The following is a 25,078-nucleotide window of genomic DNA, read 5'->3' on the forward strand; positions in this document are numbered from 1 at the left end:
CATGGCGCTATTCACAAGCCATATTTACAAGACAAACTTTTCACAAACAATATTTCCAAGGCGCAATGCACAAGGAACACAGCAGATCAACATAAGAACATGCACCTCACAAGCCACAAAATTATGGCGCTATTCACAAGCCATATTTACAAGGAGCTATATTCAAAGAACTCCACAGATCATATAACAATGAACACATTTCACATTGCACAGCATAAGCAGATGCAGCAAGCAATTTAATGGGCAATTTAAAAGCATTTTTTACACACATTTATACAATTGGACCATCACAAAGATGTAACTGGCTCCCTCATGTAATGCCATCCTTCAACCCTGACATTTTAAACACCAAGATGAAAACCATTCCTTCCACCCTGAATAAACCAAATGCCATGATGTAATGCAATCTCCTCATGCTGCAACTGTTCAAGCCCATAGGTCACACATGCTACATAAACTGCAACATTACGCCAGATGGAACCGGCGCTCAGGGCACTCCCTCAGAACACATGGGAAACAATCTAAGCACATGGCCAGATCACACAGGTTTCGTAAGATGACGACTACGCCAAATGTTATGTTTGGCGCTCAGGGCACTCCCACACAACACATGGGAAACAATCTAAGCACATGGCCAGGACACACAGGATTCGTAAGATGCCGACTACGCCAAATGTTATGGCTGGATTTTCTGAGTAGGTGGGATCAGCCCCTAGGGGCCCCTCCAACCCAGCCAGAACGTAATCACATCCCTCCTCAGGACCAACTATCCAGGCACCTGTACCTACCTGAGGATGGGGAACTCGCAATATACAAGCTCATATTATTAAAAACACCACTAAATCTATAGGGATACTAAGAATACTCACTGATTACTAGGGATATCCATACCCTACACCACACTTATATTCACATCAGTTGGTCTCGCGGCCACCCTGACCCAGACCGTTCTACCCTAGGGCAGATATGACACACAATCCGGTGCGTCTACACATGGGCCTGCAGAACCCAATGCTCCCTTTTCCAAACTGTTTGCAATCCTGCAAAACTACACGCTAGTTCAACCCCCTAGCGCTCTCACTTATTCAAGCCACAATCCTGTGGGTATCGGCACTGGTAATCCTCCCCAGTGTTCTCACTAACGCCGTATATCAACGACGACCACATTCCTATGAATACCTATATATATATATAGTGGGAAGTCTCTTCACTAAGGGTCTGCTACTACAATATTAGGAGTTAGCCAATTAATATTATATGTCTCCTATTCTTGGCATCATAGGTCCACTCACTCCCTATTTATGTGATCACCACTTACCTGATTGGGATTACTCATCCATTCATGCAAACACTAAACACCTAGGAGCGTTGTTTACCTGGATTGAACAAGAATACAAGGCAAAGGCCAGTTTCCTACAAACTGGGGGTTGTTTTATTAGTACAATATAAACCTTTACACAGAACTGACAAAGACTATAGGTAGAACACACCGCTGAAAGAGAAAAGATTAAACATAACAGGAACACTCCGCTGAAAGGGAAAGGATTAGTTAGACATCCTAGGGAATAAGAACAAGATTAAGGTGTTGTAAGTGTAACTAATTCAGACTACCTCACCTATTAGAAGGAAGATTTCTCTCTCTGCCTCTGGTGGGATTAGGGCTCTCTCTGTCTCTCCCTCCTTCACCACATCACCACGCCTCTGGTTCAGTTGCTCCAGCTGACAGCCTTCTTTGATGCTCTCTGCACTGCTTTCTCTCTCCTCATCTTCAGCAATCGTCTGCCTTCTTTCTCCATTTAAAAACTGCACTCTATTCTGCAGCTCCAGCAGACATCATCTCTCTCTCTGCAAGCTGTTCTGAGCTCCAAGCTGAACTGAGCTCCCAGCTGTTCTGTGCTCCAAGCTGTTCTGAGCACCACGCTGAACTGCACACCACGCTGGACTGAACTCCAAACTGAACTGACCACCCCTCCTCTCCTGTAGCTCACTAATATGGATTCCTCTCCCCTCATGGAAATTTCCACCGGAGGGCTGTCTCCTACCGAATTCCTGTGCCAGCTCCCAGGCTTCCACGCAACCGCAGTGGCCATCTGCTTGTTACGTCTGGGCCCAAGAGAAAAACACATTTCTCGGATAAGAAGCAGTCCTAACTGGATTTTCCTCTAGCACACGACAGCCTTAACTATAAACATTGCCTTTACCCTGAAAAGCCTCCCAGCTTCATCAATATGGAGTCCCTCTAGCTCTAGGCCTGTAGGCCTGAAAGGGATGCAGAATACCTACATAAACCATACCAATGTGTCTAATATGTCAAAGCCAATAGGCAATAGACAGGTTAAAGTCAAGAATAAAGGCATATTAAGCAGCTATCCTCTTCTAGGTCTGGAAAAAAGGGCTTAAAAGGGCCAACACAGGCTAAGAATACCTATACTAGATGCGAGCAAGATTAAGGTCTATATCACTGCTAAATAAAGCCAAAAACTCTGCCATTACAGGAGTCCAACCATTTATGGGAGTTACTGTGCCGAGAGCGGGGGAACTTGGTTAATGGGGCGAAGATATCGCTAGCTGACGTGAGCCAGTGAGAGATGTTGCCATCTAGCACATTGATGCAGATATCGTTAAGGAGGAAGGGACGGGTCTGTGACAAGTGGGAGAGCAATTTAGAAGAGTCAGCGGCCCTCCACTTGCGGGCGGCACCGCCCTCCCGCGGGGGGATCCTGATATGACCATCGACAGAGATTGTAGTCTTAATCAGGGAATGGTCAGACCACACACAAGGTGTGATCAGCGGGCAAGAAGACTTAACCCCATGGACCCAGATGTGGTCGAGAATATGAACACCACTGTGGGTGGGAGATTTGACAAGTTAAGTGAAATTTAAGCTCGAGAGGGCTTCTAATAGCTCAGTGGCATGAGGCCCGGCATCCTTGTGTTGGAACCAGTAGTTAAAATCGCCAAAAATGACGACGCGGGGGGAAGAGGTGGTGAGATTGACAAGCTGTTCGGTGAAGGATGGCATAGGGTGAGGGGGGCGGTAAAGTATTATAAAAGTGACTGCACCCACCTCAGTTCCTAGGCTAAGAACCAGGTTATCCACTTCAGGGAGAATCATGGAAGCGGTGGCTATGATTTTTAAATTCTTGCGTATTACCGCTACCACCCCCCCCCCCGGAGCGGCCCCCAGGGCGATTAGTATTCAGCAGGTAGTAATCTGGGGGTAAAGCCGCCAGGATGTCAGGGAGGGAGTCGTCGGAGAGCCAAGTTTCTGATAGTAAAAGAACGTCTGGACTCTCGGCCATAAGTAAGAGGAAGATGTCGGTTTGGTGTCTGACAAGAGAGAGGGTGTTTAGGTATAGTATTCGGATGTGTGACTCGATAGGGGCTGGTGGAGTATGTGGCGAATTCGGCCCCAGATGAAGAGGGATATTCCCCGCGATTCCAAGTGTGGAAATGCGAGCCCTGATAGCAGGCGGTAGAGGACATGGGAGAGATTGTAGGCTCATGAGGGCAGAGGAGGTGTAAGAGATTGCAGAGACAGCATCCCTGGCCCCTGGACCCGTCCGGCCGCGGACGGGCGCAGACGGGCTGGACTTAGGCGCGACTTCGGCGCGAGGACGGCGCGCCCGCTGCGCCTGTCCGCTGCGCTCCCTGGGAGGGGGACCCATTTTGTAGAGCCGAGGGCGGGAGGGGCCGAGCGCTAGTCCGCTCGCCTGCTCCCTCACCCAAGATTGAGGCACACTAGGTCGCGACCCAGGCAGAGCCAATCTCGTCTGCACTGGGCGGGCCAGGAGGTGGGGCAGAGAGGTCCCGCACTGGAGTGCAGCGCAACAAGGGAGGGTCCCAGCACGCACTCTGCAGCGAGGTGGGTGCAAGCAGGGGTAATTAAAAGAAGTCAGATCCAATGTCAGCAGCTCCGGGACCTGCACAACAAAAGGGGGTTAAAAACAGGCAGAAATGCAGATACGGCAGGTTAGTGCGACTAAGCTGCCGGCTGTGTCAATGCGGCGCAAATTTTAAAAAGATAGCGTGCCCTGGTCCTGCTAGCGCCTAAGACACCCACTAGCATCTGATCGCCAGTGAAGTGACCGGCTCGGGTTTTTGTAGAGCCGAGGGCGGGAGGGGCCGAGCGCTAGTCCGCTCGCCTGCTCCCTCACCCAAGATGGAGGCACACTAGGTCGCGACCCAGGCAGAGCCAATCTCGTCTGCACTGGGCGGGCCAGGAGGTGGGGCAGAGAGGTCCCGCACTGGAGTGCAGCGCGACCAGGGAGGGTCCCAGCGCGCACTCTGCAGCGAGGTGGGGGCGAGCGGGGTAATTAAAAGAAGTCAGATCCAATGTCAGCAGCTCCGGGACCTGCACAACAAAAGGGGGTTAAAAACAGGCAGAAATGCAGATACGGCAGGTAAGCGCGACTAAGCTGCCGGCTGTGTCAATGCGGCGCAAATTTTAAAAAGATAGCGTGCCCTGGTCCTGCTAGCGCCTAAGACACCCACTAGCATCTGATCGCCAGTGAAGTGACCGGCTCGGGTTTTTGTAGAGCCGAGGGCGGGAGGGGCCGAGCGCTAGTCCGCTCGCCTGCTCCCTCACCCAAGATGGAGGCACACTAGGTCGCGACCCAGGCAGAGCCAATCTCGTCTGCACTTGGCGGGCCAGGAGGTGGGGCAGAGAGGTCCCGCACTGGAGTGCAGCGCGACCAGGGAGGGTCCCAGCGCGCACTCTGCAGCGAGGTGGGGGCAAGCGGGGTATTAAAAGAAGTCAGATCCAATGTCAGCAGCGCCGGGACCTGCACAACAAAAGGGGGTTAAAAACAGGCAGAAATGCAGATACGGCAGGTAAGCGCGACTAAGCTGCCGGCTGTGTCAATGCGGCGCAAATTTTAAAAAGATAGCATGCCCTGGTCCTGCTAGCGCCCAAGACACCCACTAGCATCTGATCATATCTGACACCAATGGTGTCTGTTGTTTGCACATCTGTTGTAGCGCAAGAAATGTATTGTCTGGATATAGGTCCCCCACTTCGTCAAGTCATGTGCCTTCGCTCTCAGTGTGGTGGCATGGTCTGTTAACGGCGCCAAGAGTGGGTTTCCTCCCAACGACATTGATGGTGTGTACATTTCGCTGTGACCTGCCCTTTTAGCTATGTTTCTCCAGGCCCATCTCGTTGTTTCTACTGTGTTAATTTCATCATGAGGCCTCTTGTATGGCTGGTATACTGCTGTGTTTAGCGGGTTAGGCGCAACTCTGTCAAGTTCTATCACTACATGCGGTTGGTATGGGGTGGGTTGTTGCCAAAAGTGTAGGTAGTGTGCCTGTGCGCTATATGCATAAAGCTCGCAGTCCTGTGCCGCCAGTCCCCCTTGAGCAAATGGCAATGTCAACAAGTTCCACGATACTCTGGGTTGTCTACCCGCCCATAATAACTCGATGACATTGGTACGCAACCTTTTAAAGAAATGTACATTCAGCGGCATCAGTATATTTACAAAAAGATACAGGAGTTTGGGGAGTATTACCATTTTCGTTATGGCTATTCGGCCCGTCAATGACAGCGGGAGCCCTTTCAAACACCGGACTTTACTTTCGATCCAGTCCATCACCTTACCATAGATAGCTAACCATATCTTCTGTACGGATCTACTTATCCAAATGCCGAGATATCTTGTTGTGTCTACCGCCCACTGAATGGGGAATTCCGTCTCACATGGAGTAGTGTCGTCAGTGAGTGGTAAGATCTCCGACTTCTCCCAGTTTATCCGTAGTCCTGTTAGGCCTCCAAATCGCACCAGTTCTCTCATAATTACATCAAAGTTTTCACTTGGGTTCACCAAATATATTGTCATATCATCCACGTACATAGATATTAGCAATCCCCGGGATGTAAATCCAATGCTGTGTTGGGTGTGATGTTGGCGGAGTCTGGCTGCCAGTGGCTCTGTGGTAATTGCAAATAATAGTGGCGAGAGTGGGTACCCCTGTCGCTTCCCCCTAGTGATACCAAATGAGTCTGACATTCGCCCATTCACCTTCACGCGTGCCATCGGGTTGCAATAGATTACCTGTATCTGCTTCACCAACGCAGGGCTGAACCCTAACCGGGGTAACAGAGTGAATAGATACTTCCACTCCAGTGAGTCGAACGCTTTGGTTGGGTCCAGTAAAGCCGCCTCTGCCTACACATGGGGGTGGGGGGTGGGGTGGGGGCAGATAGTGCAATAGTCCAAATATAGTTCGGAGGTTGTCCGGATTGGTCTGGCAACACCATTTTTGGCAGCATCGGCTGTAGTCTATTTGTTAGCAATTTAGCATATATTTTGGCATCTATATTAATTAATGACAGTGGCCTGTAGGAGTCTGGTATAGTGGGGTCTTTGTCAAGTTTCAATATCTTAATGATTGTGGCCTCCATAAGGGTGGGTGGCAGCGCACCCGTTTCCATTGCCTCCATATATACCTGAAATAGATACGGTGCCAGTACCTCTGCGTATTCTTTATAAAAGGCCGCTGTCAATCCGTCTGCCCAAGGGGATTTATCTGCTGGCATTCCACTTATCACCTCTCTCACATCCTCAACCGTAATCAGTAAATCCATGTATTCCCGGGTTCCCCTATTAAACCATGATAGCGCCACTGTGTCCAGGTACTCTACAGTGGTGGATTGGACAGGATTCGTCTGCGAAGTGTACAGTTGTTTATAAAATTTTGTCATTATGTGCATTATGTCACTGGGTGTTCTAACTTCTTCACTACTCTCCGTCCGTAGCTCAGTGATGTAGTTTGCCCCTTTGGGCCTCGTAGCAAACCAGCCAAGGCTTTGCCTGCTCGTTCTTCCTCACCGTATAGCCTCGCTTGTGTATATTTACACGTACACGGTTTCTCGTTCTGCCTCTGTCTGGTATTCTGTTAGTTTTGCTCTCAGGTGAGCGAGGGCGCTGGGGGTTGGGGCTTATCGGATTGATCTCTCAGCTTCGCCTAGGTCTCTCTCCAGCCTATGTAGTGTGTTGGGTATGTCCCGAAGCAGCCCCGTTTTAAGTGCCATACAATTCCACCTTGATGACCACCTTGAAAGCCTCCCATAGAGTACCCGGTGAGTCTACTGTTCCTTCGTTCAGTGTAAAATAATTGTTTATTTTCTCCCTTCGCTCCTCACAAAAGGCCTGGTCAAAGAGCGCCCCTGAGGGGAAACGCCAGCTAAAGGGTTGGCGATATGGTGTTGGTATTCGCAGTGTTATCAGTGTTGGTGTATGATCAGAGAGAGTGCGGGGGCAGTGTACAGCATCCGTTACCCATGCATGAATATCTCTTGACGCAAGGCAGAAATGTAGTCTAGACCAGGTGTTACGATGATACGTCATGCATGTGCCTTCTCTTTCTGTCGGGTGTAACCGCCTCCAAACATTCACTAGTGTTCTTCAATAAGTCCCAGCAGGATTTTCGTTGCTTTCGGGTGATGTTCCAGCATTACCCCCTGCCTGTCCACATCCGCTGAGAGTACAAGGTTAAAGTCACCCCCCTACAGGATCGCCGTGTCCCCCAACATCCTAATCTTCTGTCCTAGCTCATTAAAGAAAAGGGGATCGTCAGTGTTCAGCCCATAGGTACTTATAATCACTACTGGTGTGTTATATAGTGTACCTTGTAATAAGATATACCACCCTTCTCTGTCAACATAATTGTGTGTCCTCCACTGTAGCCCTCTTCGAATCAATATCACCACTCCCCATGAGTAATTGGGAATACCCAACTTCTACCACCTCCACCCACCTCTAGTGTTTAAGTTCAGTAGCTGCTGCAGTCATCAAATGGGTTTCTTGCAGCAGGCATATGTCTATTTCGTGTCTTACGAAGTATGAGTGGACCAGCCTGATCTTTCTACGGTCATTCAGAACCCTCACATTCTAGGAGAGACATTTTAACATGGACATATAAAACTCCTAATATCATTACCTAACCTACAGGAGGTGCGCGTCATACAATTGTGGTCCATTAGCAGTGACAGTTGACTATGCAGGAAGACTAGATAAAACTCTACCCCCACACCCTCCTCACCCACACAAACCCCCCAAACAGGTTGTGTACTACTCTCCCCCTTACCCCAGAACTGTAATCAAATGGTCCACAGTAGTGAACACACAGGAATCATCCCATTGGGGTGCATGAGTTTGCCGGCAAGACTCCCCTGTACTCATGACAGGGTGGCCTAGTATAGCACATGCGTCCCCAGTCCTAATTTGTATACTATTATATGTCACAATTATCATCCGTCCGGGAATTTATATTATAAAATAGTGCACCAGCTACTCTGCAGCTCTTCCAAGTCGACCTCAGTTATTAACATACTGACATTACCTGACCGTTGCCTCAGAGTTCAGGTCTCAATACATATCTATGTGATCTGCTCCAGACATCAGCTCTTAGTCATTGTCGCTCAAAGGATTCACAGTCTGCAGGCTGCTAGTCCCTTCCTGTTGTTTGCGATCTTTCGCCATCTGCTTAGCATATTTTAACGCTGCCTTTGCATCCGTGAAAAAGGTGGGTTTTCTCGATCCTTGGACTCTTAGTTTTGAGATAGATCCTGTCCAAACAAGTCTTTCATCATTAACTCTATATATTGCTCCATGTTTTGAATGTCTGTGGATTCCGCTATTCCCGTGATGCGTACGTTGTTGCGCCTAGACCTGGCTTCCAAATCCTCGTTCTTCTGTTGGATCGCATATAAGATTCCGTCCATACTCCGAGTCTTCTTGTCCATTTCCGTTTGGCCCTCTTCCGTTTCAGTAACCCTTGTTTCCAATACGCTGACGCGGCCCTCCTGCTTGTCCATTCTTTGCGTGATCCTGTGCATCCTGTCCACCAATGAGTCCATCTTAGTGTTGAGCCCTGAAGGCTAGATTTAAGATCCCAAAACATTTCACGGATGTCTTCAGCCGGTGGTTGTTGCAACGCGCTGCCCCCTGCTTGGTCTTGGTTGCTAGTCTCCGTAGCCATTCCCTTGGCGTTCTTTTTATCAAATGTTCTCTTCAGTTGTCTAGTGTCCGGCTTTCCCCTCTTGCTTTTTTTAGCACCGCGATGTTCACACGTCACCAAAACTTTAGCTTACACCCAAGGGCCCAGTTTAAGCACTCTTCTGTGGGCTCCCACCCGGATCCGCAGCAGGACACAAACCCACTTCACGTGGTGCCTTACTAAGTCCGTAGCCGTTTACCACTGTGGGATGCTTCCGCTGCCCCCGTGGGCTGCCCACTTATCTCTCTTGCGAAGCCAACCTAGGCCGCTTTACCTCTGTATTCTGGTTCCCAGTGTACTTTCGTGCACCTCAAGGCGTTTTAGCCCGGGCAGCTGTCACATCCCAGGGCGCGCCAGGTGAACAGCCGGCGATCCAGCTCGCCCCCACTAGGCTGCTTTCTGCACGCTGTGTTCTGCACTGCCGCCTCCCGGCCGCAATCACTGGGAAATAGCGTTTCTGTCCTGTCTGACCCCTGCACAATGCCTGCGAGTTTCAGGAGTGGCTCTCAGATACTCCCCCTTGCTCTGGTGTCACCAACTTCACTCTGCGCCAGGGCTCCCTAGTCCTGTCCGCTCTCCTCCATGCCTCCCGGGTTGCAGATCGTCTTCCAGTGAACCTTACTGTACTCTCCCTCGACCCCCATGTTTATTTCCCGGGGAGCTGCCACCAACATCCAAAAGTCTAACTCAGGTGGCCTCCTGTCGCTCCCAACACTCAGGGGACGACCTTTGCACTGTCCGCTGAGGGGGGTGGCAGGCGGGGGCGCTGTGCTCCACTAGCACCGCAAATGGCCCAAAATGGCGACCCCCCCCTCTCCAGAAATGCTTCGGCGCTGTCTCTTAGCCTGCAAGGGGGGCGGGGTGGAGCTTCACATATCTCAGCCAGTTACCCGGAGTCTCTCCTCCTCACTCGTGCACCTCCTCAGCTCACCTCCGCTCCTCTGGTACTGCCTGCGTGCGGCCGATCACTGCCTCGCGGCACCAGTGACGGTCGTACCAGTCAGTGCTTCCTCCTATGTGCGGGTCTCACTGGCAGCCGAGCGAGCAGTCTTCCTTCCCATCCGGCGCCTCTCTCCAGTAGTGCCACCAGCTCCTGCCTGCCAGCGCTTCAATGTGTCCTCGCTCGTGTGTGGCCTCATGGGCGACGTCCAAATCTAGTCCTCGGCTTCCAGCAGCTACAGCGCGTCCAGGCCCCACAGTGACGCCAGAGTCAGCCCGCCTTCGTTCTTCCGTTTAGTCCTGCAGCCGGGTCACCACTTATTTCTGAGCAGGTCCCGAGACAGTTTTCATCTGTTGGACCTCGTTTGCATGTGAAATTACGGATATTTTAGCAAATTAATTGACTCGGCCGGCGGAGCAGCTTTACAATGCGACCATTCCGCTGCTCGACCAAGCCACGCCCCCCTGTTGATATGCACTTGATCTCGTATATGGTTAACGTTTTGCTCACAGGATTGCTACCAGGTTTGTTTGTGAAGTTTAACAGTGCATAAGTGGCTTTTGTGAAGTTTAACTTCCTGGCATTGGTGGGATTGTTCCATGACTGACTCTCCAGGAACAAAACTCCCATATAGGAAAACTAGGTGGCAAAACTTAATTTTGTGTCATCCACAAATCTCACAGAACCCTTCCACATTTCATTATGAATGTCTTACCCAAATAAATTGTTCAGGCCAGGTCCTGCATAAAATTAGGGAAACAAGTGAGTAAATGTTGTAGACCCTTAGAGGTTCAAGTCATAACAACGTCGTCGTCCGCATAGAGAAAAGCAGGAAATGGGCGCTGACCAATTTGAGGGAGGTCCTTGCAACTTTGTGTCAACACGTTCCCCAAACTGTTGATATACTGGGTAAACAAAAACGGTGCAAGGATGCAGCCCTGCCTAACCCTCGCTCAACTCCAAAAGAGGAGGTACATTCACCCCTAAGGGCGATCTGTACTCTAGCCCTGCTCCCCGAGTACAGTTCCCATAGAAACCCTATCATGGTGTGTCTACTTCTAGTTCTTCCTGAATGGACCATAATTTATTATGAATAACACAATCAAACGTACTAGATAGGTCCACAAAACTAAAAACACGTAAACCTTATTACTCAGTGTGTACTTTATAATTAACAAATTAAGATTTAAACCTTGCTCAGTCGGCCCCAAACCTCTATGAGAACCATACTGGATATCAGACAAGTATCACGTTATTTTCTGCCCACTCCTCCAGCCTATTTAGTATGATTCTGCTCACAACTTTTATCAGAGAATTAAGTAGATAAATTGGGCACTAGCAAGCTGGATTAGATCAATCGCCTTTCTTGTAAATGGGGACGATTAGAGAATCTGACCTGGTACTCCGGAATCCTGAACTACAAAAAGCCCTTAATACCACAGTTAAGATAGGACCCCAGAATGCTATATTAGCTTTGAAAAGATCGACTGGAATGTCGCCAGGGCCTGGAGCCTTCCACCCTTACTGGGCATAAGGGCCCTGTTTACCTCATCTAAAGTAAATTGAAAGTTGGATTCACTACAACACAGATCTGTAGAGACAGTTAGCTTGATGGCCTTGTGCCCCACCAGCGTTGATCTAGGATTAGAATACATTTTTGCAAAATGGGCACCCACTTTGATTCAGTGATGGCAAACTCCAGTCTCGTAGCTTTGTCATCTCTTAAGAATGGGCTATTTATGACATGTCAAAGAGCTGAGCTGTCTTTAATTAGACTTGCTTCTTTTAACCACTCCCAGGTTTCGGCCTTTAAATTATTTTTCCTATTCGTTAGGGCCAATCTATAGTCTCGCCTACACATCTGCTCCTCTCTACTGCACCTTGGGGTTTTGTAAAGAGCAGCTTTAAGCTTCTTATGTACCTTGGAACAATCGGAGTCATCCTTGCTTAGGTTGACTTTCCACCACCAGACCGATATTACAACCAGGGTTACCACCAGACATGTATTCTTTAATCCCCTTAGAAATATGAAGGAAGGCGTTCTGAAAGTTCTTGGAATGGTCTGCTTCATTCAAACAAATCCCAAAGTCCTCCCTAAATTTAATTACCAGCTTTTCCCAAAAATTAGTCTAATTTATCTTAGACCAACGTAATGAAATACCATTACATGATGTTAGTTCAGTGGTCTCGACAATGCACACATTATCTACATTCACTTGGTTTGACAGGGAACTGAAGTTAAAACTAAGGGGCGCATTAGGATGGCGGGCGGATCCCAACGTAAAAAGGGACCGCCATCCATAAGGGCGGGGGTCCCATGGGGGCCATCATCCTGCATATTTAACATTGCGGCGGGCGGTGCAGAAAACACCGCCCGCTGCAATGCTAAAAATGGACGTCATGCATTTCAATGCACAACGTGACCGGCACCGCGCGGTGCCTGCCACGTTGTACATTGAAATGTACGGGGTTACACCCCCCAAGAATCCCTGGGGTCCGCAACGGGCCCCTGCAAGAGATTCCCACATGCCTTACCGTGACGGCGTTGCCGCCACGTAAAGGCACGTGTCCGACCCATCATAATATGGATACCGGTGCCCGCCGTGGTCCCCACCGCCATAGTAATATGGTGGGGGGGAAATGGGTGGCGGGCAGGGGGCGGATGTTGGGCGGATCGCCCCAACATCCTAATGACCCCCTAAGACTATGTGGATAATTACTAAGAGAGATGGAGTATGTGGTGAAATTGGTAAAAAAGGAGTGTAGTCTGGATGATGATAAAATATAATCAATACCAATGTTATCACCCCTGCCGTTAAATGTGAAATTAAAAGGAACCAAAGGAATACATAGTTCATTGGAAAATGCACGGTCATACTTAAATAGCAGCTCATTCAGTTTGTCGCGATGGCCGTTGTGTAAACATTGTGTTTAGTTGGTATAATGAGTCATCAGTCATACCACAAACCTTTTTTGGAGCAAAGGACATATATACGTGTAAAATCACCTCTCCAGAGTATACTAGACTCCTTCTTATCACTACAACAGGAGGACTCAAGGTCGTTATCCAGCTGGCCAAGAATAGTCCATGCAACTTCTGGTTAGATACTGTTGTAGAAGTTGACCAACACCAAGTTGAATTTATGCAATATATCAATCACTATAATATGATAATGTGTAGTAGAAGACCAAGTTGTTATGTTGGGGAACTGCAAATAGTTAGACATGTAAGTACACAAACATCCTTTTCCTCTGCCAGCATTGGACGGCAGGTAGGTGGAAGGTTCTATAACCATCAATATGAACAGACTCAACTACCCAGGCCTCATGAAAACACTCAATATGAAAGTTGGTTACAAAATCAGTCCCTTCTGAAGTGTATGTCTTGCCACGTAGGCCTGCCTCTTTCCAAAAAAGGACTGTACACCTCAAATGGTTTAGAGGAAGCTGGGGCACCTGGGTCGAAGGTGGAACGGTTTTCCAGGGTAGCGGATTATGGAAGACCTAATTTCTAAACTATTTGGGGAACCTTCCTTCAAAGGGACTGTATCATGTTGAAAGATGAGTCAATCCACCTCTACTGGGGCTCACTAAGGGAGTAAAACGATTATGGACTGCAGAGGCATAATGTATGTGCTGTGATTGAATGGAAAGGGGTCTTGATGGAAGGCTTGGCCGAGCGGCAGAAAACAAGGGACAGTAGAACTAGCCAAGTCGGAAAACAGAAATTTGGTATGGAGAGACAGGTAAGTCACCTGTCCTTTGTAAGATAGCGTCAACTATTCTAGGTGAATTAAATCTCAAACCTACAGAATCTCCCTGTAGCTTTTTAAAAACCCTACTGACCCAGCTCACCCTTCTGAACATTTTAATTTCTTCAAAAGGTGCCCATTTTAGCTTGTTTTATTTCCTCCCCAGTTTAAAGATTTGTTTCTCAGAAATTCACAGGGCACTATGGCTACGGGTGGCAAGGGAAGTACATTCATGACTTCAGGGGGCAAATTGAGTAAATCCGGTGATCTACTCGCAACCAACTCATTATTAGTTTGTAAGACAGGTAATACAGTTGGAGTAAGATTGAGTCACTGGAGTAACATCCGAGCTGCTAATGGGGTCCTTTGATGATATTTGAGCGCGCGCAGTTCTAGGATGGTCAAGCGGGAGAGCTGAAAGTGGAATCACATGTTCGAGGCATGTGGGCTGCTGAATTCATATCTGTGCATAGTCCGCCACCTAGTGTTGGGTCCGGATGATTGCACATTGTTGTCCTGGAAGAGTCTTCGAAGTATCACGAGATAGGTGGCTCCTCCCCTGGACTACAGTGCGCATGGGCATCGCCTCCATCCCCAGATTGTTTTTTTCCGCCATAGGGTTCGGATGTGTTTTCGGTTCCCTCCTTCGGAACCGATAGTTGTTCGATTTTACTTGAGACCAAAAGGTCTTTAGGCTGGGCGTCGGTATAGTTGCGTTCGGGTTCTCTTACTGACTCTCAGCTCCCATCTCCTACTGCCCTTCCACGTGCTTCGACGCGGACGGGCCTACACTACCGCATTTGCGATGGAGCGGACTCCATTCAAGAAGTGTCCGCTATGTCACTCGAAATATTCGCACCTCGACGTGCACCCTGTGTGCAACACATGCTTGTCACCGGATCACCGTGAAGACACCTGCATGGCGTGTTCAAAGTTTAGGAGTAAGAAAACTTTGAAGATTCGCCGGGCCAATCGACTCCAGGCACAGTTGTCGGCTTCGGCACCCCCACCTGATGACATCTTTCAGGAATCGATCGAGGAGGAGGCCGGCGTACAAGAGTCGGACTCTGGCCCCGCGTCCGAGGAAGAGGCCTACGACGCGGACGAGGAGGCCTGCGACGAAGTCTCCGGTGAGGTAGGGGACGACGAACTGATTTGTGCCGCGATGGGAGATAGCTCAGAGGAAGAGCATCCCCAAACGGACTCCGGGGTTTCCCCCCGTCATACGGCCCAGGTTGAGGGATCGCCTTCGGGCCTTACCCGAGATCTTACTATAAGTCCTACGTCCCCGCCTCCGGGCCCGGTCACGGACATTTCTGGCAAGAAACCGAAAGTGAAGCCAACCGGTCCCGCACCCTCGGATGCGAAACCGAAACCGAAACTGGCGTTGGTAAAGAAGGTTCTGGAGGCGTCAACTTCCACGAAACCCAAAATGGCCGACTCGAAGAGCCACGCCAAGATGGCCGACCACAAAAGCCGCGCCAAAATGGCCGACCCGAAGTCCTCTGGGTCGGCACCGAAGGTGAAGACTTCCGACGCGGCTGCGTCGGCACCGAGAGGGGTCGCGGACCCGAAGACGGCTTCGAAGAAGCGTCACGCCGACGGTGCGACAGGCCAGGGGGCGTCGGCACCGAAGAAGAGGCCTGCCGGCGACCGGGCTCTCGGAGACGAAGAGTCGCTCGAGACGGTTCAGCCCTCGGCATCCCTTACTAAGAAGGTGGGAGAATCCTTGAAGCGGATCCAACAGTACACTGTGGTTCCCAGCCAGGACACTGTCGTGCCTAGGCCCACGCCGAAGCCTGCCAAGGAACAAACGCCCATCCGTTTTACCCTTCCTCCCAAGTCGGCGCCGAAGGCCTTCGCGCCTAAGCAGAGCGGACATTCTCAGGAAGTATTGACGCCGAAAGCTGCCTTGGTGGTATCGAAGCTTCGGCTCCAACCGCTCGCGGTGGAGGAACGTCGAGAGGTGACAATCGACGCCAACACCGGAAAATTGTCGCTCCTCAAACGAAAGATTACGTCGGAGCCGCCATTGGAACCTTTTAGGATTCCACTTAAGAGCAAAAAGTACTCTGCGGACTCTTCGGCTCTGATGGAACCTCTGTCTCCACAAGCCATGGAACGCTCGCCGGCCCATTCCCCAGTGCCTGAGGTGGACGAGGAGGACGACGAGTACAACTATCCTGCGTACTCGGATCCGGACGAGGAGCAGGTGCCCTGGACGGCAGGAGGCGACACGGACGACCTGCAGTCAGGTCAGGACACTCAACTTTTCGCCACAAAGACGTCCCCGACGGAGGACTCGGCGGCGTTTAATGCATTAATAGAGAGAGCTGCAGCGAACCATGACGTCGAACTGCACTCAGACCCTGTGGATGCGGACTTCTTGGTCGACACCTTCTCGGTAGCCGAAAAGCAAGTCAAGACGCTACCTATGCTCAAAGGGGTGCTGAAGCATGCACAGGAGGTATTCAAGGAGCCCACCCGGGCGCGGGTGGTCAATCCTCGCATCGACAGGAAGTATAAGGCGGCGCCCACGGATCCCACGTATATTAAGGGACATTTGCCATTGGACTCCCTGGTGGTGTCCAACGCTCGAAAGAGGGCGAATTCGCAGACTACTGGTGATGCTCCTCCCCAGACAAAGAGTCAAAGATCTTTGAGGCATCAGGCAAACGCATTGCTGCACAGGCAGCAAACATCTGGAGGATTTCTAACACCCAAGCCCTGCTTGCACGTTATGATAGGGCCCATTATGACACATTAGAGGCCATCCTACAACACTTGCCTGACCAATACAAGGAGGCGGGGGAGATGCTCATTCAGGAGGGTAAACTCATTACTAATGCATCCATCAAATGTGCCCTAGATGTAGCAGACACTGCCTCCAGGGCTATCAATACAAGCGTGTTACTCAGACGCCATGCCTGGCTTCGAATTTCTGGGTTCAAGCCCGACATACAAACCACATTACTGGGTCAGACGGTGAATCCTGACCATCTGTTCGGCCCTGAGGTGGATGCCTCCCTAGAGAAAATGAAGAAAGATACCGAAACTGCCAAGTCTATGGGGGCTTTACAAAGTCAGCAGTTTCGGGGTGGTTCTTTTCGCCGCTCCAATTCAAGAGGCACCTCAAGAGGCCAGGCATCCCAGTCCACGCAATACTACAAGGGTAACACCCAGTCCTCGTATAACAACAACAAGGGCAGGGGTGGCTACAGAGGCAATAATATCAAGGGCAGAGGACGTGGAAACAATGCCTCCAGGTCCACCGCCTCCAACAAGCAGTGACGTCTTGTCACTTCCCCCCGATCACACAACACCTGTCGGGGGGAGACTACAGCAGTTCCTGCCGGCGTGGAGGTCCATCACCACGGACAGGTGGGTGAGGTCTCTTATCCAGTACGGGTACTGTCTAGAACTTACGTCCATTCCACCGGACATACCGCCAAGAGGCCGTGCTATGTCCGACGAGCACTTGACCTTGTTGCAGCAAGAAGTACTAATCATGCTGCAAAAAGGGGCGATAGAGCTCGTTCCATTGCAAGAACGGGGAACAGGGGTTTACTCCCTGTATTTTCTAATTCCCAAAAAGGACGGATCACTCAGGCCGATCCTGGACCTCAGGCCCCTGAACTGGTACATCAACTCAGAGCACTTCCATATGCTCACATTGCAGCAGGTGCTTCCCCTGCTTCAACGGGGGGACTTCCTAGCAACGCTGGATCTGAAGGATGCCTATTTCCATATTCCCCTGCATCCTTCACACAGGAAGTATCTCAGATTCAAGATCTTGGACCAGCATTACCAGTTCAGAGTCCTGCCGTTCGGGGTCACCACGGCACCAAGAGTTTTCACCAAATGCCTAGCGACTGTAGCAGCGCATCTCCGTCGCCAGCACGTCCATGTCTTTCCATACCTAGACGACTGGCTTATTCAGGCAAAGACGGAACAGCAGTGCGTAGACCACGTGTCACGCACCATTCACCTCCTGCACGATCTGGGATTCTCTCTGAACTACCCAAAGTCCCATCTCCAGCCCGCCCACGTGCGACAGTATCTGGGCGCGACAATCAACACTCTGGCGGCCACTGCGCAGCCGAGTTCAGTGAGAATCGCCGGTATCCAGGCGCTGATCCAACGATTCAGACCCCAGACCTCGCTTCCGGCGAGGGTGTTCATGCAGCTGATAGGCATGATGGCCTCCTGCATCTCCATTGTCCCGCACGCGAGACTGCATATGCGTCCGCTTCAGGAGTGCTTGGCACGTCAGTGGACTCAGGCTCATGGGCAACTGACAGACCTAGTGTTGGTGAGCGGTCGGGCTTACAACTCTCTGCATTGGTGGAATCCACAAAACCTTTGCAAGGGCCGACCATTCCAAGAGCCTGTCCCACAGATCATCCTGACAACGGACGCCTCTCTCCAGGGATGGGGAGCGCATGTACTCCATTACACAGTGCAGGGGCTATGGACACTTCAGCAAAGGAAGATGCACATCAATGTGTTGGAACTGATGGCAATCTTCATGGCCTTAAAGGCGTTCAAAGTACATCTGTGCAACAAGGTCGTGTTGATCCGGACGGACAACATGACGGCCATGTACTACATCCAGAAGCAAGGGGGAACACACTCTCCACAGCTGTCTCATCTGGCTCAGAGCATGTGGAAGTGGGCCATTCAGAGGAACATCTTCCTCATGGCAGAACATCTCCCAGGCAAGGACAACCAAATGGCGGATCTGCTCAGCAGACACAGCCATCAGATGCACGAGTGGGAGTTACATCCATCAGTACTCCAACCGTACTTCCAAAGGTGGGGTCATCCAGAGATAGACCTGTTCGCCACAAAGGAGAACGCAAAATGCCAAAGCTTCGCCGCCAGGTTCATACACCCCCAATCACAGGGCAATGCGATGTGGATGAACTGGTCAGGCAGATTTGCGTACGCTTTTCCCCCAGCGCCTCTGATTCCGCTGGTGGCTCGCAAGCTCAGGCAGCACTCGATGACTCTCATCCTGGTTGCTCCAACGTGGGCTCGCCAACCGTGGTACACCACGTTTCTGGAACTCTCCGTGGTACCGCATCAAAGGCTTCATCTCACTCCCAGCCTTCTGACGCAGAGCCATGGCGACATTCAGCACCCAGATCCGCAACAGCTCAACCTGGCGATCTGGCTCCTGAAGTCCTAGAGTTTGGCTACCTCAATCTTCCTCCCGATTGCATGGACATCATTCGGGAGGCAAGGAAGCCCACTACTAGAGCTTGTTATGCGGCTAAATGGAAGAGGTTTGTCATCTACTGTGTGGACCACAGCATTGACCCGCTAGATGCTTCCATTCAGAACATCATATGTTACCTTTTTCATCTGTATCGATGTAATCTAGCGTACTCTTCCATCCGCATTCACCTGTCTGCTATGGCAGCATACCTCCAGAATAGGCAGCACCTGTCTCTCTTTAAGGTCCCTGCTATCAAGGCTTTTCTGGAAGGACTCAAAAGGGTCATTCCACCAAGGACTCCACCAGCTCCAGAATGGAACCTCAATGTGGTTCTTACAAGGCTGATGGGTCCTCCCTTTGAGCCACTGCACTCTTGTGAGCTCCAGTTTTTGACTTGGAAGGTTGCGTTCTTAGTAGCAATTACATCGCTACGGAGGGTAAGCGAGCTGCAGGCGCTCACCATCCAAGAACCTTTCTTCCAGGTACATGCTAACAGGGTGGTGCTCCGCACTAACCCTAAGTTCTTACCAAAAGTGGTCTCACACTTTCACATAAACCAAACCATTGAATTGCCGGTGTTTTTCCAAAACCCAGAGACGCTGGCGGAGCGGATGCTCCACACTCTTGATGTGAAGAGGGCCTTGATGTATTATGTGGACAGGACAAAAGATTTCCGCAAAACCAAACAACTTTTTGTTGCTTTTGCCACTCAACACAAGGGAAACGCAATCTCCAAAGCAGGAATAGCTAGATGGATAGTAAAGTGCATTCAGATCTGCTACGCTAAAGCAAAGCGCACTCTCACTATACCACCGAGGGCCCACTCCACTAGGAAGTTGGGGGCCTCTATGGCGTTCTTAGGTAACATTCCCTTAGAAGACATCTGTAGAGCAGCCACATGGTCTACCACTCATACTTTCACCAAGCACTACTGTGTAGACGTGCATTCAAAACAACAGGCAGCTGTTGGTCAGGCTGTTCTAAAAACGCTTTTTCAGACTGCTGCAGCTGGCACGGGCGGCCGCCGCTAATGGAGGGACTGCTATGTATTCTATGCACAGATATGAATTCAGCAGCCCACATGCCTCGAACTGCAAATGCTACTTACCAGTATGCATCTGTTCTTGGCATGTAGGGCTGCTGACATTCATATCGCCCGCCCTCCTCCCCGGCGCCTGTAGCAGCTGCAGTATGTATTCATATACAAACATATGCTCATAGCATGGTCATCACTCACTTCTTCACTCCATCTCTGCCTATGGCTAAAAACAATCTGGGGATGGAGGCGATGCCCATGCGCACTGTAGTCCAGGGGAGGAGCCACCTATCTCGTGATACTTCGAAGACTCTTCCAGGACAACAATGTGCAATCATCCGGACCCAACACTAGGTGGCGGACTATGCACAGATATGAATGTCAGCAGCCCTACATGCCAAGAACAGATGCATACTGGTAAGTAGCATTTGCATTATTGTCTGTGGCTGACTGGTGCTATCGGGGCTAACTTTGGGCTTCAGCTGGTCTAAACAATTGGTAGTTAAATTGTCCACTTGTGTTAGTCTGGCAGTTAGAGGGTCTAGGGAGGTCTTAAGTAGCGTTTCTGAGGCCTAGCCCGCAACAAGTAAGATCTTGCGGTCCTCTTGATTCACCCCAGCAATTTTTGGTCCCATCTTAGCACCAGTAGGTTTATAAAGAGTCATAGACGTACTTGGTGTCCCTTCTATGTAATATCTGTTGCTTTTAGGCGAGTCCCTGGTGTCCTCATGTGCTTCAAAGTAGGTTGGGATGATGACTCGGGTGGGGTGGGGTTAGAGGGTGGGGGGCCGCTGTGATACTGTCTGTATAATTTTGCACACAACCATTTGAGTTCTGTCCAACAGTGGGGGCGGAGGTCAAGTTATCGCAACTAGAGATAATGGCTTGCAGGAGAGCATCATGAACAATGGTCACATCATGCTGGGAAGTAATAACCTCTCTTCGAAGCTGGTGATCTCTTTATCAATTGCTCTGCCAGTGATTTCTTTATCAATTGCTCCCATAGCACCAGTTATATAATTCAAGACCGAAGTATGAGGCTTACCAAGCAACTTAGTCTTGGCCGGAATTGATGTAATCTCTCTTTTCCCAAAGATGTTAATGGGCTACGAAGCAGCAGCTAAGAGAGTTGGCCTAGCTCAGCCTCCTCCATCTTTGACGGGCACAGGATGGACCCGCCTTTGGTCTGGGCGTGCCACGAGCTGTGGAAGCAGTATTTGCACATTATGAACGTGACGTCAGTGGCCCTTCCTAACAGGGCATAGCAGCGAGGTGCAGGATGGGACAGCAAGTCCCCGGTGAGTCTCCTGACCCTCAAGTGATGCTGGTAGGAACTTCTGCCAGACTTTTCACCACTGTATCCCAGTAGTTCCTAAATTCAAGGCAATCACAAATGGTATGTATGACTGTGCCCACCGGCCACACCCTCTAAGACAGTCACTACTGTCAGCCCGCCAATTTTCGTCCTTAACTCTCTAAAGTAGTAAACTGTGTGGAGCATCTTTAACTGTTTCAGGTGGAATCAGTCCTGGGAGTAGCATCCGTCTCATTTTTAACAGCCAAACCATCGATTAGCAGCCTGCAGCACCTAGAGCGAACCCTGTCCATCTTTCCAAGTGTCGGGATGCCTCCTTGAAGATACTACTGCCCTTAATAACGTTTATTGATTACATTGATTCATTCTTTCATATATGTTGCTTGGCAAAACTCACACCTTCTTATAAAGGTGTGGTATGCATGACTAATCTCCAGAACTGTGACTCTGAAGTTTTTTATTTCGTAACCAGTCTGTCAGTCTTAAGAATCCGTTCCCCTTATCTATAATCCCTCTGCTCTAGAGTGCGCAGTAGTCCTAACCGGTCACATTACTTAATGTCTGTGTCACCAAGTACAGTATGTGCTCTCAATTCCCCTGTTGTTCTGCCATGCCTCACTACTCAGTACTCCCCTTTAAATTACTGCTGGGCTCCCAGTCACGCTGGTTCTCATCAACATGTGTCCTCCTCGCCATCTTTTAATCTCCTCTTGGCCAGTCTCATCCCCCAGTTCTCCATTATTTGCAGTATCTCCACTCTGAAGCTGTTATTGGTCAGAGACCTCACTCACTGTCCATCATCTATGAAATTCTGCATTTGTGAGATAGGTTCTGGAAGACAGTTCAGTTTTTCGGTGTTCGTCTTTTGATCACTCACCTCTCTGCCAACTGCAAGGTTAGTCATAGCTGTATGTAAGGACTGCCATTGGCACCAGTCGTGGACAACTTTGAGTCACAATAGTTTATTTCCAGGACCCTATAGTATAGATCAGTGAAGACTATTACCCTTATTGTGTTCTACAACATGCTCCCCTCTCTACCATTCACTCTCTCCGCCCCCATGCTCTAGCATACCCTACTAGCTACAGGCTTCCACTTAGGCATGGATCTTAACAGCTGGAAGGATGAATGAAACAACATGAACCATATAAAAATGCAATTGTCTGTTGAGAAAGTTTTAAAATGGAATTGGAAACCATTTGTTTTCCAGAATTTTTAGGGTATGTGAACAGTGAACTTGTTGGAGAAACTGAAGCGAGTTTTGAAATTGGTCCATTTTTTCTGCAGGGCCACAAAGCCCAAATGTAATTTACACACAGATCAAAATGGCCTTGTGTGACCAATTTATCCCTTTAGGAATGGAGTTCTCTGGCTGCGTCTTGGAAGTTGGCCCGAAAGTGAAAACAGTGGAAGAGGTAAGCAGCCTTGGACGGTAATTACCACGGATTTCGCAGGTACCTTACCCCATCTTTTTTCTCTCTCTCGTTTCTGCAGTTGGTGCCTCACCCTCCTTCCTAGCCTGACGCACAGAGGCCGAAGAACCGATTTCCACAATTAACTATCCATTTGTGTCTGAAATACTAGAGTTTTGAGGAAGACCACTCCATCCACAAAGCTTCTTTCTTCCTCATTCCCCTTTCTTGCTCTACGTTGTCCTTCTTTTCCAAGTCTTCTGCTTCCTTCAGGCCTTTGAGACCACCTTAGGCGGTCATAAAGTGTAATCCAAATAAACCATGGTACCTAGCGTGGTAGGACTGTGGTAACATGAATGTGAACCTTTGTTAATACAGGCTCGTTTGACTACAGACCAGCCACATCATTTGAATAGGTATTATTAATACTTTTGTGTTTTTTGGTACATCTTTATTAATACCACTTCTTTTTTTTTTTATAGTCCTTTGGTACATCTTTATTAATACCACTCCTTCTTTTTTTTGTAGTCCTTCATCTCCATTGGTTTTATTTAGTTATTCCAGTTGGGAAGATTATATCTTTCCTACAACAGTAATACCGTACCAATCATTTAGGCAGTTCCCCTTCTATTTGATAATACAAGCAAGCTCAAAATATTGAGTTTTTAACATTTGAGGCAGGGCTATCAAATACATCGGTCTGCCAGTGCAGAGGTAGCCGTCTGTGGCGCACCAACCTCTGGTTTCTGGTGGCGCTTCGAGAAACATGCCACAGCAGTGTGGAAGTCCTTCTCCCTGGATGCTATGGTAGCTGCGACAGGAAAATCCAAAACAATAACTGAGAATCACTTGGAATGCTACCAGGAAGTAGGGTTGAATAGCACGGGACAAGCTGCACTAGATAGCGTCATCAGTCCCCCAAGCTGCTCAAATGAGGGGTGTCTGCAGCCTTCAAATAAAGCCACTGAGGGTTTAGTAGAAACTATAATCTGTACTGAGTGACTTTGTGATCGAGGAAGGTGATGGGGCCCTGGGTTCTGGTTGGCAACCTCCTCAAGACTGATTAAGCTAAGCCAGTCTTGACTACTACGTGCCTTGGTCTGGTGCCTTCCTCAATGAGGGGTGGAAAGCTGGAAGCCAGCGCCTCGATATAGTGGCTTCCTCACTGCGCTCTGCCACTTCTTCCCCTTCCACCAGCTCCCCATTCCTTGAACACACATGCTTGCTTTCTTCTCTCTCAACTTTTCTGAGACCTTTAACTCCTGCCAAAGTTTTACGAAACTACATTTTAGTGATGCTAATGCACTCCTTTACTTTTGGTATAGGCCAATTGATGTGTACCAAGTGATGCACCTTTGGAACCCCCCTGCCACCCCCGGGATGTTCGTTTTGATGTATTCCCCTATCTTTTTCCATTCTGAAGTAGCCTACTTTACTTCTGAACTTATGATCACTAGAGTGAAGTTGAAATGTAAACGGGCCCTGGTGAATCCTGAAGTTTGTTCCATTGTACTTTGCTACCCGTTAAATTATCGACTCCCCCGCTCCCCCCCTTCCTTATAAAGCTGTGGCAATCATGCAGCCTCCCGGTAGCCATGACCCCCTATTTTACGTTCCACAACAAAATACTTTTGAGGACACTTTAGGCTGAGATGCCCCCCATTGACTAGCCAGGTTCAATATAACAAGGTCTCTATAAGCAACCCATCTTGGGGGTCCATGGAAGTGGCTATGTAATGGTAAAATGTTTTCCCCATGCAGAAAAAAAATTCTATTGAACCGCATTTCCTCAATGTGGAATAATACAGTAGCTTCATATTCTGTCCATGTCTGTCCACAGAAGTAATGTGACTTTCCCAAGATTACCCCTGGAAATAGGTGACTAAGTTTACCTTTAAGGAACTACTATAAGTTTTGTGAATAGTCGCAAGTCGTAAACCTATACCTGTGCTCTGCAGATTTCGGACTCTTCTCTGAGAGTCAGACCCAGAATTTTCATTTATACTGCAGCTGATTTTAGACACGATAACGCCTACTTTTCACCAGACTCCGATGCACCTGGAATGTAGGGAAAAAAGAAAACGTTTGTTAGATGTAGTTATCCATTGAGCATGCCACTTAGAGATTGTATGTACTGTAGATTCTGTATAAGGAAGGATTGCTTGTGCGCAAGTAAATATACAACTTTGATTTTTTCATGTGTAGTTCACGCGTGCGACCGATTGATATTTGTGCCTGTTATAAAACTAAAAAAAACACATGCTGTGTGCACATATGGTTTGTAAAGACCAACTTCTAATGAAATTAACATATTTTTGCCAAATTCACAATCAATATAGTAAAATGATGATCCTACCATCTGAAGGTTCCTGGAGAAAATTCTCATGTTTCTCCTTACA

The 25,078-nt window shown here is 49.1% G+C and overlaps 1 protein-coding gene across 1 annotated transcript in view; it reads left to right on the top strand.

The window, feature by feature from the left end:
• LOC147747844 (protein Cryzl2-like) overlaps window positions 1-25,078 on the top strand; it is a 183,676-nt gene that overhangs the window by 108,391 nt on the left and 50,207 nt on the right. Inside the window, exon 4 of the mRNA XM_086956501.1 lies at window positions 22,624-22,682. Coding sequence (XP_086812627.1) covers window positions 22,624-22,682 — 59 coding nt within the window. The remainder of the gene's footprint in view (window positions 1-22,623; window positions 22,683-25,078) is intronic.

The sequence above is a fragment of the Lissotriton vulgaris genome, chromosome 1_1 (assembly GCF_964263255.1).
Source record: "Lissotriton vulgaris chromosome 1_1, aLisVul1.2, whole genome shotgun sequence".
NCBI lineage: Eukaryota > Metazoa > Chordata > Amphibia > Caudata > Salamandridae > Lissotriton > Lissotriton vulgaris.